General features: G+C 37.5%; 1 protein-coding gene across 3 annotated transcripts in view; it reads right to left on the bottom strand.

Moving 5' to 3' along the window:
- The window catches only part of Ngly1 (N-glycanase 1), a 57,978-nt gene that overhangs the window by 30,262 nt on the left and 14,457 nt on the right, over positions 1–13,259 (bottom strand). For all 3 annotated transcript variants that reach the window (XM_059274185.1, XM_059274186.1, XM_059274187.1), the window contains one exon: positions 2,434–2,599. In XM_059274185.1, coding sequence (XP_059130168.1) covers positions 2,434–2,599 — 166 coding nt within the window. The remainder of the gene's footprint in view (positions 1–2,433; positions 2,600–13,259) is intronic.

A 13,259-nucleotide genomic window follows, 5' to 3' on the forward strand; every position in this document is an offset into this window, starting at 1 on the left:
TTTCAAAATAGGAAAAATGAAAATGATACAGGCCCAAAACTTAGTTTTACATCAAGAAATGATGAGCATCAGGGAAAAGAGAGATTAAGGTTAAAAAAATTAATTTTCCTATTCTTGTTCTAAAAAAAATAACAGCAACATGTTCAGTAATCACAGTATGTAGAAAAGTGAAGTGAATGATAACACTATTGCTCTGGACAGAAGAAATAAAACCATTTCAAAAGGTGCTGCAATGTATGTGCATGAGTAGTATTTTGAAGACAGATTATTAAAAATATTTATTGTAAGTAGGGCAACCACTTTCCCCCAAATTATAAAGTGCTATAAAAAGCATAGTACTGAACTATTATTGTTGTTATTTTACTCTTTTTGGGGGGACCCACCACCCAGCTCCCAAATGAATCACACACGGAGGCTTATACTTATGAATGCCTGGCCTTAGCTTGGCTTAGTTTCTAGCCAGCTTTCCTTAAATTATCCTGTCTATCTTTTGCCTCTGGGCTTTTCCCATTCTCTTACTTCTGTAAATCTTACTCTTACTCCATGGCTTGCTGTGTTGCTGGGTAGCTAGCCCCTGGAGTCCTCCTCCTCCTCTGGTTGCTTGATCTTAGCTCACTCCTCCCAGTTTTCTCCTATATATACTCTCTGCCTGCCAGCCCTGCCTATCCTTTCCCCTAACCTGCTATTGGCCAGTTCTTTATTAGACAATCATGTGTTTTAGACAGGCACAGTAACACAGCTTCACAGAATTAAACAAATGCAACATAAACAAAAGTAACACACTTTAAAATAATATTCTACTACACTGAACAATAAGATAATTGGATAAAAATCCATTATATAAAAAGGCAAAAACCCTATAGTTACAAAAAAAATTAGCAACTAAAATCCTGACACCATTCATGTTAACAAATGACTATAAAGGTCAAAACCATTTTTTGGGGGTTGTTTAAATGTACTACCTCATTTATTCTTTAAATTATTCTTATTTCCAAAAGAAGAAACTGAGTTAGAGAGGTTGCACAGTGTAAGTAGCAACCTGAGCTTATACAAACACAACTGTTACGAAATTATTCTCTGCCAATAAATGATATATAATAACAAAAGTGAACCTGTGTCTACCTTTAGGGATTAATTTTGCTAGATTCACTACAGTCAGACATAGTAAACATGCCTGCAGTCCCCACACTTGGGAGGCAGAGGCAGTAAGATCATGAAGTCAGTGTCAGCTTGAGCTATACACTGAGACCCTATTTTACAAACTAAAGATAGTGGTATAGTTCCGTGGCAGATCATTGTCTAACATATGCAAGACACTTGATTCAATCTGTATCATAGTAAAAAGACAATACAAAACATAAAGTACCATTTAATATTTACTGTATAGTCCATAAAGTTCTACCTTACCCACTAACATTCATATACCAATATTAAAATGAAAATGCATATTCAAGTTATTTTTAAGAGAAATGTTAAATAAACATTTGTTCAAGGAAGATGTACAAATGCCCTTAAAAGATGTTAGACATTATTGGAAAGGCAAACCAAAACTAAAATGAGATGCTATCTCATCTCTATTAACACAGTTATTATAGAAATACATATAAATATATATTTATATAACATATACCTATAGTAAAGTATATATACATACATACAGATATATACACACATATATATTATATAATATATATGTTGCTGGTAAAGACAAACTGAAATCCTGTGCACTGCTGATAGGAAGGCAAAATGGTACAGGCACTGAGAAAAAGTTTGGTGATTCCTCAAAACAAAATTAGAATTAGAATATTACCATTCTTGGGTTAAAACACCAAATCATTAAAACCAGGTCTCAAAGAGGTATCTGTTCACTCATGTTCACAGAGGCACAAGAGCTAAACATGAAAGCAATACAAGTGTCCACTAACAGATAACTAGACAGGCAGGACATGGATGTTCACACAACAGAAGACGATTCTGCAGTATGTTTTAACACAAATGAGTCCTAGGGAAATTACACTAAACCAAATAAGCTAACCACAAAATACTTCAATGCAACAGAGCAGTCAAAATCTGAGCCAGAGAAGAGCAGTGGTTGCCGGTAGCTGGGGGTAGGGAAGGGCAGAATATAACTATTTAATGGGTAGACTTTCCATTTTATATGACAAAAAGAAAGGACGGTGATGAAGGTTATGTGACAGCATAAAGTACTAAATAGCAAGGAACTGCATGATTAAAAGGGTAGGATGGGAAGTTTTCTACATTACTGTTACCACAATATAATTTTTAAAAAGCAAAGATGTGTCCATTATTATTATACTTTAAAAAAATCTATATATGTATCAATTATCTATTTACAGTATATATACATAGCTAAAGGCACTACTATTTAGCAATGATGCACAGTTAGCAACAAACCATTATGGAAGCTACTACCTTTATCTAATTTTCTAGCTTTGAATAACTTTTCTTGAGATTTTCTTTTTAGTTCACTGACTGGGATACACGTCAATGCTTTCTCCTGAAGGACAGGATTTTCATAGAGCTGCACATGCTGAATGTTGGACTGAAGAACTTTTAAGAAGGTTGAATCACCAACAACCTAAGAAGAAAAAGCACTAAAATTAGCTTTTTGGCAATGCTACAAAAATAGTATAATAAAACCACTGTGGTTCTATGATTTCATAGATACCATATGGAGTCAACAAAAAAAAAACCAATTAGATGGATACCTTTATAATATTAGTATTAAGAGATAAGCTACATTTGTGTCAGTCTATTTTCCACTGTGTATACACTGCTGAGGACATACATTTGCTGTTGAATTCGTAGTCACATGTTCTGATCAAGACAGTGCTCTGAGCAACACATTGATAACACTTTCAACTACAAACCCTTGTAACATACAGAATTACAAAGGAGACATGATTTTATGAGATCAAGAATGTCAATACATATCTAAGAGGAAAGGTATATGCATGGGCTAAGGAAGGAACACAAAACAGTATGCCCACCTGCCAAAGTGTTGACAGAAAGTGGAAAAGTTTCCAAAATTACTGTGTGAGGAGCCAGAGGACTAGAAAGCAAGGAAGGAAATGGCTGGGCAGAGTCTGCAGGAAGATGGTGTTTCTCCCTGCTTGTAATCTCATCACCAAAGAAGCCTGCCTCTTGCAGCAGCAGTATATGCTTAGAGTTCCAAAAGACAGGTTAGTCATCAAGTCCACACCAGGTGCCTCCAGTATACCCAAGGTAGTCTGTCTTGCCCCTCACTACAGATGCTGGAAGAAAATGCAGCTGGCAGGCGGCTCCTAGGCTCTGCCAGGTGTGGAGGGGCCTGTAAAACTGGCATGAGCCACGAGGCAAAAAAAATGTGTTAGAATTAGTCCCAGAAAAGCAAATCATACAGTAACAATGGAAAACACAGCAGAGTCCGAAAAGAAGCATGTCTTCCAAGACTAGAGGACATATCATATAGATATTCCTCCAATGGGGTTATAGTCTGGAAAACCTATCACAAGTTGACAGTATCCTGAGTGAAAAAGCATTTAGTCCCCCTATTGGACCACAGCTTAGTGACATGGTACTCTGTGGGCCTCAGGATGCTGAGGCTAGGGGAGCTGCAGCTGACTGCCCTTGTCCATTATTGCTACAGAGTGTCTGCTATGTATCTCCAGTCCAGGAAAACACTGAACTCACTTAATTTTCATGGTGGTTTCTACTGGATGTGTACTGCATTTCTTTCATACCACTGTAAAGTAGAAAACTCAAGCCAAATTTGTAAGGTGAACACTGTGATGTGGGAAACATCTGTATTCAAAAGGCTCTAGTACAGATCTTAGGAATAAAAATTTAAACATTGAAATAAAGAAGGCACTGGTATAATCAAACAACAGAATATATGTATCAAAGAAAGATCAGAAGACTAAGTAAGACATTTTCTAAGAGTAAGGCATAAAAAAAACCAGACACTCAAATCAGAAAGTTTCTAAAACTAGGAGAAATTCTAGAAAAGAATACAAGCAACAGAAAAAAGAAACATCTCAAAGAAATAAAAGAAGCAAATTTCACATAGCTAAAGAACTAGGATGAATAGAAAACAAAGTGAAATAGACTACACCACTGCATAGCAGTAGGTAAAAAACCAAAATCCTAAAGGCCTTTAAACAGTAAGGAAAACTAAGTATGTATGGGGTGGGGGTGGGGAGAGTCTGGTGTCAGAAATCTTACTGAAAACACATGAAGCACATGTTTTGAAATTCTGATGGAAAAATGCGTAGGTACATGGAATTTATATCCAACCAAACTAATCATGTAGAAGGGTAAAATTAACATATTTTATAAAATATCACAACACAGAAAGCATTAATCAGGAGGCAGGTGCTACTTAACAAGATCCTACCTCCAACATAACAGGGGAGAAAGCCAAAAGTTCCAAGCGCAATCATAATAAATGTGACTGATCAGCAAATCCTCACCAAATATAGTACGCCAGGCATTGTATTAAGCACTAGGATATGTGCACAAGAAACAGTAGTCAAGTCCAATGGCACAGGCCTGCATCCCAACTACTGCAGAGGTTCAGGTCAGAGAACTGTTAGGTTCAAGGCCAGCCTGGACAACTAAGTGAGACTGTCTCAAAATTTTTAAAAGGTAAAAAGAGAGTTGGGGACATAGAGTTCAGTGGTATAGCACTTGCATAGCATGCATGAGGCCTAGGTATAATCTTCAGTATTACAAAAAAGAAAACAGGGGAGGGAGGAAGAGGAAGATGAGAAAGAAAAGACAAGAGAAAGGAAAAATGAAGGTAGGAAAGAAAAAAAGAATCACATATTCAGAGATCCACCACAGCGAATCAATAAATATCTGTCTGTGAATGAATTAGACACTGGAAAAATTAAGACTGATGCAAAGAAGGCCACTGTCCTCGAAAATCAAGTAGCTTATGGGCATACAGGAACCCGACAATGTTTACTGGTCGTCTATTTATTAGGATACTAGGAATATATAAGTTAAACAATTTATTCTTAAGTACCAAAGAAGGCTGGGGATGTAGCTCAGTTGATGCAGCACTTGTCTAGCATATATCAAACTGGGTGTAGTGATATACGTCTGTAATCTCAGTAGTCAAGAAGACAAGGAGTTCAAGGCAATCCTTGGCTACATAGTGACTTCCAGGTCAGCATGGGATATATAAAAACCCTATCCAAAAAAAGTATGATAGAGTTATAAATCACACATAAAGAATGAAATGAGATTTTACAACTAAGGTTCTAAAATAAGACCTTCCTGAAGATGTGGTAAAATGTGAAGTTAAGCTTGGCAAAGAGGAATGGAAAATGGTCACTCCAGTTGGAAGGTATGATAGTTAACTTTATCAGTTGGACACAACCTAGACTCACCTGGGAAGTGTCTCAATGAGGGACTGTCTACATTGGGATGGTCTTTGGGGAACTATCTTGATTAAATTAATTGAAGAGAAGATTCAGCCCACTGTGGACAGCACCAAGCAGAGAAAAACAGGAATGATCTGTGGGTTTTTCACCTGAGTACCTAGATTCGCCGCTGAACCACTTACAATAAGAAATGACCTAGGACATGACAAAGGAGCAGTGAGTGATCCAGTGAGAACAAGCTGAGAAAGTCCCTCCAGCCAGGTGTGGTGTCACAGACCTACAACAGCAGCACCGGGAGGTGGAGACAGGAGCTCACCGAATTCAATGCTATTCTTGGCTACACAGTGAGTTCCAAGGCCAGCCTGGGATACACAGGAGCCTGTCTGAAACAAAACAAACAAACAAAAGTTGAATAAATATAGCAGAACAGGGACTCTAGATCTTAGTACAGCCTGTAACAGGGAAAATAGGTTACAAGGGACCAAACTGTCCAAGTGGCCCCAAAGTGGGCTAACTGCAGGCACCAATAATGGTCCACTGGGAAGAAAATGCTAGAACTACCATTGTTTTTAGTACAAAATGCAAATCAATCAACTTAAAATACCGGCTAATATTTAGACTAAAAGTGGCTCCCTCATGAACTGCAGAAACTACTCAGAGGAGAAAGAAATGGCAGAAAGTAGAAGAGTGGCATGTTCTTCTTCCCTGTATCTGTGATGTGTTTCAGTGTTTGAGTTTTAAATGCTCCTGGCTAAGTGCATTTGTAGGTATGGAGCTTTTTGGTTTTGGTTTCTCAAGACAGGGTCTGTCTGTGTAACTCTAGCTGTACTAGAACTTGATCTGTAAACCAGGCTGGCCTTGGACTCAAGAGATTCGCTTGCCTCTGCCTCCTGAGTGCTGGTTTTAACAAAAGTTCATCCCTGGCTTAATGATATTACAAAGAACTATGGGTATTAAAGCTAATATATGTAGACAAGGAAAAAATGAGAAGGCCAGAACATTTCTTTCATGGACTCCTTCACTTCTTCACATATTCACTAGGAAAAGCTGCATTATAATGTAACAACAAAAATCATGAGACCTAACAAAGTTACTTCCCAAATTAAAAATTATTAGTACTATGTAAAATGTAGACCTATGTGAATAATTAGAAAATATACATATACTGTTAACAATTTTTAGAATTAAATGAGTTCCTCTTTGTATTGTTGTATAATGTACACAGTACAATATTCATGAATAAAGCAAAGAAATAAAAATATATTTAGAATATGTATTCATAATATCTTATTGATGGCACATAATTAAAGGATGGAGATGTATAAGACAAGTGTATGAGAAATAAAGAGACAGTGGTAAAGATGGGGAAGAAGTAGCAGGAAATCCAGGCCATATGGGACCCAAGGGAAAACTGTATGCTCACTTGTTTTAAAACAGTTTAGAGGAAAGATTTCTAAACCATGGTCTGTTACAAACGGGATTACGTTCAGAGATGCATTTGTGATGACAGTGCAACATGGGAGAGAATGGTCCTAGAGAAAGGTATAAATGCCACCAAGAAGCCTTCCTGAGAAAAGAGATCAGAGGGGTCTTGCAGAATAGTATTTTAAGGTGTGTTACTTTTGTTTATGTTTCATTTGACTAACTCTGTGAGGCTGTTACTGTGCCTGTCTAAAACACCTGATAGTCTAACAAAGTACTGAACAGTCAATAGCAAGACAGAAGAATGGATAGGTGAGGCTGGCAGGCAGAGAGAATAAACAGGAGGAGAAATCTGAGAAGAAAAGGAGCCAAAGAAGGAGGAAGACATCAGGGGTCAGCCAACCAGCTACATAGCAAGCCACAGAGTAAGAGTTACAGAAAAGAATGGGAAAAGACAAGAGGCAAAAGGCAGATGGGATACTTTAAGGAAAGCTAGCTAGAAACAAACCAAGCTAAGGCCGGGCATTTAAAGTAAGACTAAATCTCCATATGTGATTTATTTGGGAGCTTGGTGGTGGGTCTCCCAAAAGAAAAAAAAAAAAGCCAACAACATAGGTGGGCCCTGTGTCTGAGACCAGCATGTCAGAGGAGACAGGATCCCAGTTAACAGCTGTATTTAACAGCTCAGAAGAAAGCAGATACAAGGTTTTAAGAAATGAAGCAGTAGGAAAGTCAACAGAGAGAACATGCTGATTGATATAAAACAGAAATTGTTATAAAGCAAAACTGATGTAAAAACAAAACTCTCCATTTATTTGAAAGAATTCTTATTAAAATGATGCACTGAAGTGTTGTCTTTCTCTTGAATGCAGTTTTCATTTAGTGAGAGGGTTAAGAACTCATTTATAGTATTTTTATTTTCAATTTATTCCTTTTCTATCTGGAAATTACCTCATTCGTTGTAGTTTTAATGGCAATCAAATGATCTTGAACAATAAGGTTTATTTTCTTGCCTTACTTTGTTACATATTCATTGGTCCAAGGAGGGAGGCTTAAGCCATGAAAATAGAAGGCTGTTGATTGCAGGGCAATTATGGCAGCTGGATAACCAGGGACTATTGCTACACAAGGCAGTAGTTAATTGCCTGACAGAGAAAAGGTTATTTGCAGTATAAATGGAAGTTTAAAATATGAAATCTGTTTGAGACCAAAAAGGCTTTTTCTTCACTATTCATACTTCCAATTATTTTAGCTTTTGATATGAGATATTTAAGACTCTTTATAAGAAAGTACAAAGCTCATGATTCTGTCAAATCAATGATGCTGGATGAGCATGATCACTACTCTAGCAAAGAGGCAATGATCTCCAAGTCTACCAGCTCTTTTCCACTTTTAATATCATCCTTTATATTTGTGACTTCTAGATGTGGAGCCTATTTTTAAGCATGAACATTCTATTAAATAATAAATTTTAAGTAACATTTTTAATTCATTTTGGAATTCAATAAACATTTCTTACAAAAAATAACTTTTCCTATAGTGTAAACTGTATGTTGTACCAAAAAGATCATGAACTAAGAGGTATAAATAATATATCACCCACAATTTTACCACTTACGGAAAATTATGGTTAAGATATATGTGTAAGATTTTCCAGACTTTAAAATTTTATCCTTTTTTCAATATGAAGAATTAAATTAATGATTTTCAATATGAAAAATTTAAATGTTACACACATATAATTTATAGTGTTTAGGGTTACCAGTCTCAGTTTACCTTTCTTCTCCATCTAATAATGGTCTTGATATCAAACAAACCACAACTTTTTGCTGTTTGTTTTGTTTTGTCTTTGGCAGGGTCTGCCTATGTAGCCCAGGTTATCTTGGAACTCGTGATCCTCTTCCTACCTCAGCCTTCTTCCAAATGCTAGGATTAATATCCTGCCCACCACACTCATGATCATTACTAAAAAAAAAAAAAAAAAAAAAGGTGTGTACATGAGTGATGGTGCCTGTGAGGTCAGAAGAGGTTGCTGGATCCCATAAAGCTGGAGTTATGGATGGCTGTGGGCCACCTGATGTGGGTGCTGGGATCCTCTGCAAGAACAACACATGCTTTTAACTACTGAGCCATCTTCCAGGTCCCAGCTTCACCATTTTAATAGAGACCAAGTGTGCTAACATAAGGATGTATCATAATATAAGCAATCCCCTACTTAAGGATGTAAAGTTATGTTTGACCTTTAAGAGTGACAGATTAGCAAATGAGATACAGAACATTAAAATTCTTATAGATCTCTTCTCTTATTAAATAGATTCAGACTAAGAAGTTGCCTAATCGTTGGTTCATAAGACAAATAAATTTAAAAATTAACTAGCCCAGAAAGACTATGGCTCAGCATCTGTCTACCACTTGAGAAGCCTTGGTTGTCAACTCCTAACACTGTAAAAAGGATAAATGTGTATAGGTGATTATTTTGTTATTACTGTAATATTATTTAATAATTTCAATGAAATAATCAAAAATTCTGATAATTATTTTAAAAATATATCCTTACACAAAACAGGCAGTAATTTCTAATGGTAAAGAATTTATGAAGAGTTCTTAACAATTTTCTATGTGTCTTAACTTAAACTTTAAAAACTTACTTTATATAGCTAAAGAAATAGTTACAGAGTTTATTAGAATTTATTTAGCTTCTATGGAGGTTAATTTTTTTTTTTTTTGGTGGTTTTTTCAAGACAAGGTTTCACTGTGTATCCCTGGCTGTCCTGAAACTCATTCTGTAGACCAGCTGGCCTTGAACTTACAGAGAGCCACTTGTTTCTGTCTCCCAAGTGCTGGGATTAAAGGCATGTGCACCACTGCCCAGCAGTTAATTTTTTTTAAAGTATGTCTCTTATTCCTTGACATTAGTTCATTATAAATTTCAATTGGTATTATCACTCAAATTGATGATAGTAAAAATAATTGCTAAGTTCTCCTATAGAATAAAAATTGATGATTAAATAAAATGATATTTAAAGGCAAGTATAGTCCAGGGATCAGAGAGATAGCTGAGTGGTAAAGAGCGCTTATTGATCTTGCAAAGGACCTGGGTTCAGTTTCCAGCACCTACAGGGCAACTCACAGTTGCCTGTAACTCCATCTTCAGGGGATCTGAATCCCTCTTCTGGCTTCCCTGGCCCCTGTATGCATGTAGAGCGCACACACTCATACAGGCTCACATATACAAAAATAAGTAAATAAATCTTATTTTTAAAAGTGTATTCCAGATTCATGTCTATAATCTCAACACTTGGAATGTGGGAACAGAAGGTACAAAGTTCAAGGTCACTCTCAACTACATACCAAGTCTGAGGTCAAGCAGGGTTACAAGGAAAAAAAAAGTATATTATAGTAATTCATGGACAACCAAGAGTTGTTCATAAAAACAAAACAAAAGAACCAAGGAGAAGTTGATAAATACTACCCCACTAATAGTATACATCTTTAAATTTTTGTTGGTAATAATGACACTTTGTTTCAGTGACAGCATCTTAAAACTGTCACTATGCCTTACATTTTCCTGAACTACAAGGTTAGGGATCCAACCATGATTCAGAAAGTAGGAAGTTTCCTGAGCTACAACACTAACGAAATACTTACAAGGTTCAGGAATACATATAAGTATTTTCAAGCTTTTTTTGTAAGACTGGTTAGCATTGAGCATTTTAAACTTAAAACTGTAATTAAACAAAAGGTAGTAGGAAATCTCAAAAAGATACATTCTAGCACTGTAATTAGAAAGCTTCAAAGCCATTAGAAATCAAAGAAAGGTGGTAAGTGAGGCTCCAATTCTGTATCAGTGTGCTGTGGGATGTTCTGTACGTTAAATGTGTTGCTCTGATTGGTTAATAAATAAAACACTGATTGGCCAGTAGCCAGGCAGGAAGTATAGGTGGGACAATGAGAGAGGAGAATTCGGGGAAGTGGAAGGCTGAGGCAGAGGGATGCCACCAGCGCGCCGCCGCCATGAAAAGCAACTTATAGATTTATAGAAATGGGTTAATTTAAGATATAAGAACAGTTAGCAAGAAGCCTGCCACGGCCATACAGTTTGTAAGCAATATAAGTCTCTGTGTTTACTTGGTTGGGTCTGAGCAGCTGTGGGACTGGCGGGTGTCAGAGATTTGTCCTGACTGTGGGCAAGGCAGGAAAACTCTAGCTACATCAGTGTATCTAGAAACTGATACAGAATTAAGGTGTCATGGATGGGCTACTTACACAGATGGAGGGGATATGAGAGTCCATTGGAGGGTTTTAAAATTTATTCTTATTTTACTCCTTAATTTTTACATGATTGGTATATGAAATATTAGTATAGAAATAGTATAGAAGCATATAATCTAGAAATAGGCAACCATTTTGGATTATGCAGTCAACATTCTATTATAGGTAAAACATACACTCAAAAATGAACGTAGAGGACAGGCAAGGTAGCCTATGGTCGAAGGAAAGTGAGTTTAAGGCCAATCTGGGCTGAAATGAGGCCTTGTCTCAAAAAAAAAAAAAAATAGAGAGAAAGAAAAAAGACAGAAACCACTGCTGTAAGGAATGGAGACTTGAGTTACTATTCTGTCAGTCAAGCAGTTCTACTTCTCTGAGACTGACAACTCTGTACTGAAGATGTGAAACTTTACATAAAGAATCATTTTTTCACTGGGCAGTGGTAGCACATGCCTTTAATCCCAGCACTCAGGAGGCAGGGGCAGGCGGATCTCTGTGAGTTCGAGGCCAGCCTGGTCTACAGAGCGAGTTCCAAGACAGGAACCAAAGCTACACAGAGAAACCATCTGGAAAAGCCAAAAAGGAAAAAAAAAAAAAATCTTGTTTCTAAAAGCAAACCTAGGGAAGCTCCAGAGTTTACGGGGCTTTCACACATGCTAACTCCTGGTACTGTCGATCTGACAGTTACATTTCTAAGAACCATCATAAGCACTGGCTGGCTGGGTTTATTACTATAAACCAATGAAATGTGTGAGGCTAATGAAAAGGGAAACAAGTACTTTAAAGACTTACAGGTTTCAGCCGGGCGGTGGTGGCGCACGCCTTTAATCCCAGCACTCGGGAGGCAGAGGCAGGTGGATCTCTGTGAGTTCGAGGCCAGCCTGGGCTACCAAGTGAGTTCCAGGAAAGGCGCAAAGCTACACAGAGAAACCCTGTCTCGAAAAACCAGAAAAAAAAAAAAAAAAAAAAAAAAAAAAAAGACGTACAGGTTTCATCAGTCAAAGGAGACAAATATGAGTATGGGTAGAGGAGTTAAATCTTTCACACACACACAAAAGTCAGGAAAATACTCAATACAGGTTACAAGAAAAGGACAGAACACATCTGTGTCTTAGCTGGCCAGAACCTACCACCTTTATTCTTTATTTTCAAAGGGGCAGTGTGGGGCTTTCCAGGACGAGACAGAAAAGATTCTCAATCTCTTGACTACCAAGGAAAGAAGAGCTCAAAGAGTCCAGAATAAGCTAATCTGAGAAGATGATGGGTGGATTTAAGGATTATGTTAAGTTCTCTATATAGAGGACAGTGACAAGGTATTCCACTAAAATTACAATATGTAGATATGAGTTTAAACTGGTTACTAATAAAATAACTGTAGAAATATCACATAAAATTTCTGATAGTGAAAATTGGGAATATTTAATAACCTTCATCAAAAGGAATTTTTGCAAACCAAGTATTTCCTATTGTTACAGAATATTGTCCTCTAGGCATGACATGGCCACTGCCATCTCAGTCACAGTAGCTGTGATGATCAGCACTCAGGAGACCTTCACAAGACTGGGCCAGTCCCTCAGAAGGAAAGCGTGAAGGGAAGCCTGTGGTGGTTTCAGGGAGATGCTGTCACCCATACGTCTTGGGCATTTGAATGTTTGGCCCCCAGTTGTAGGCACTGTTTGGGGGCTTAGGAGGTGTGGCCTTGCTGAAGGAAGTGTGTCACTGGGGGCTAGCTCTGAGGTTTCAAAAGCTGTATGCCATTCCTAGTTAGTGCTCTCTCTGCTTCCTGTCTATAGTTCAAGATGTAACCTGTCAGCTGCTGCTCTAGCCTCCGTGTCTCCTACCTGCTGCAATGCTGTCCCTTGTCACTATGGACCCTAACACTCTTTAACCACAACCTCTAAATAAACCCCCTTTTCTATAAAGTTACCTTGGACACAGTGTTTTATCACAGCAATAAAAAAGTCACTAACACAGACCCTTACCTGAGATTTTAGCTTCTCCCTTGCTCTTATGTCCTAATCCAGCTCCATGTGCCACCAGGAATGACCAGAGTATCTAAGCACTGGAAAACTAACTGAAAAGCATTTTTCATCTATGCAGCTTCAGGGAGGAACTCACCCATGACCCAGGCTAGGGTACAACTTTTTAATGATGCATCTGTTTAGGCATCATTTATAA

Source organism: Peromyscus eremicus, chromosome 9 (genome assembly GCF_949786415.1).
Source record: "Peromyscus eremicus chromosome 9, PerEre_H2_v1, whole genome shotgun sequence".
Lineage (NCBI taxonomy): Eukaryota > Metazoa > Chordata > Mammalia > Rodentia > Cricetidae > Peromyscus > Peromyscus eremicus.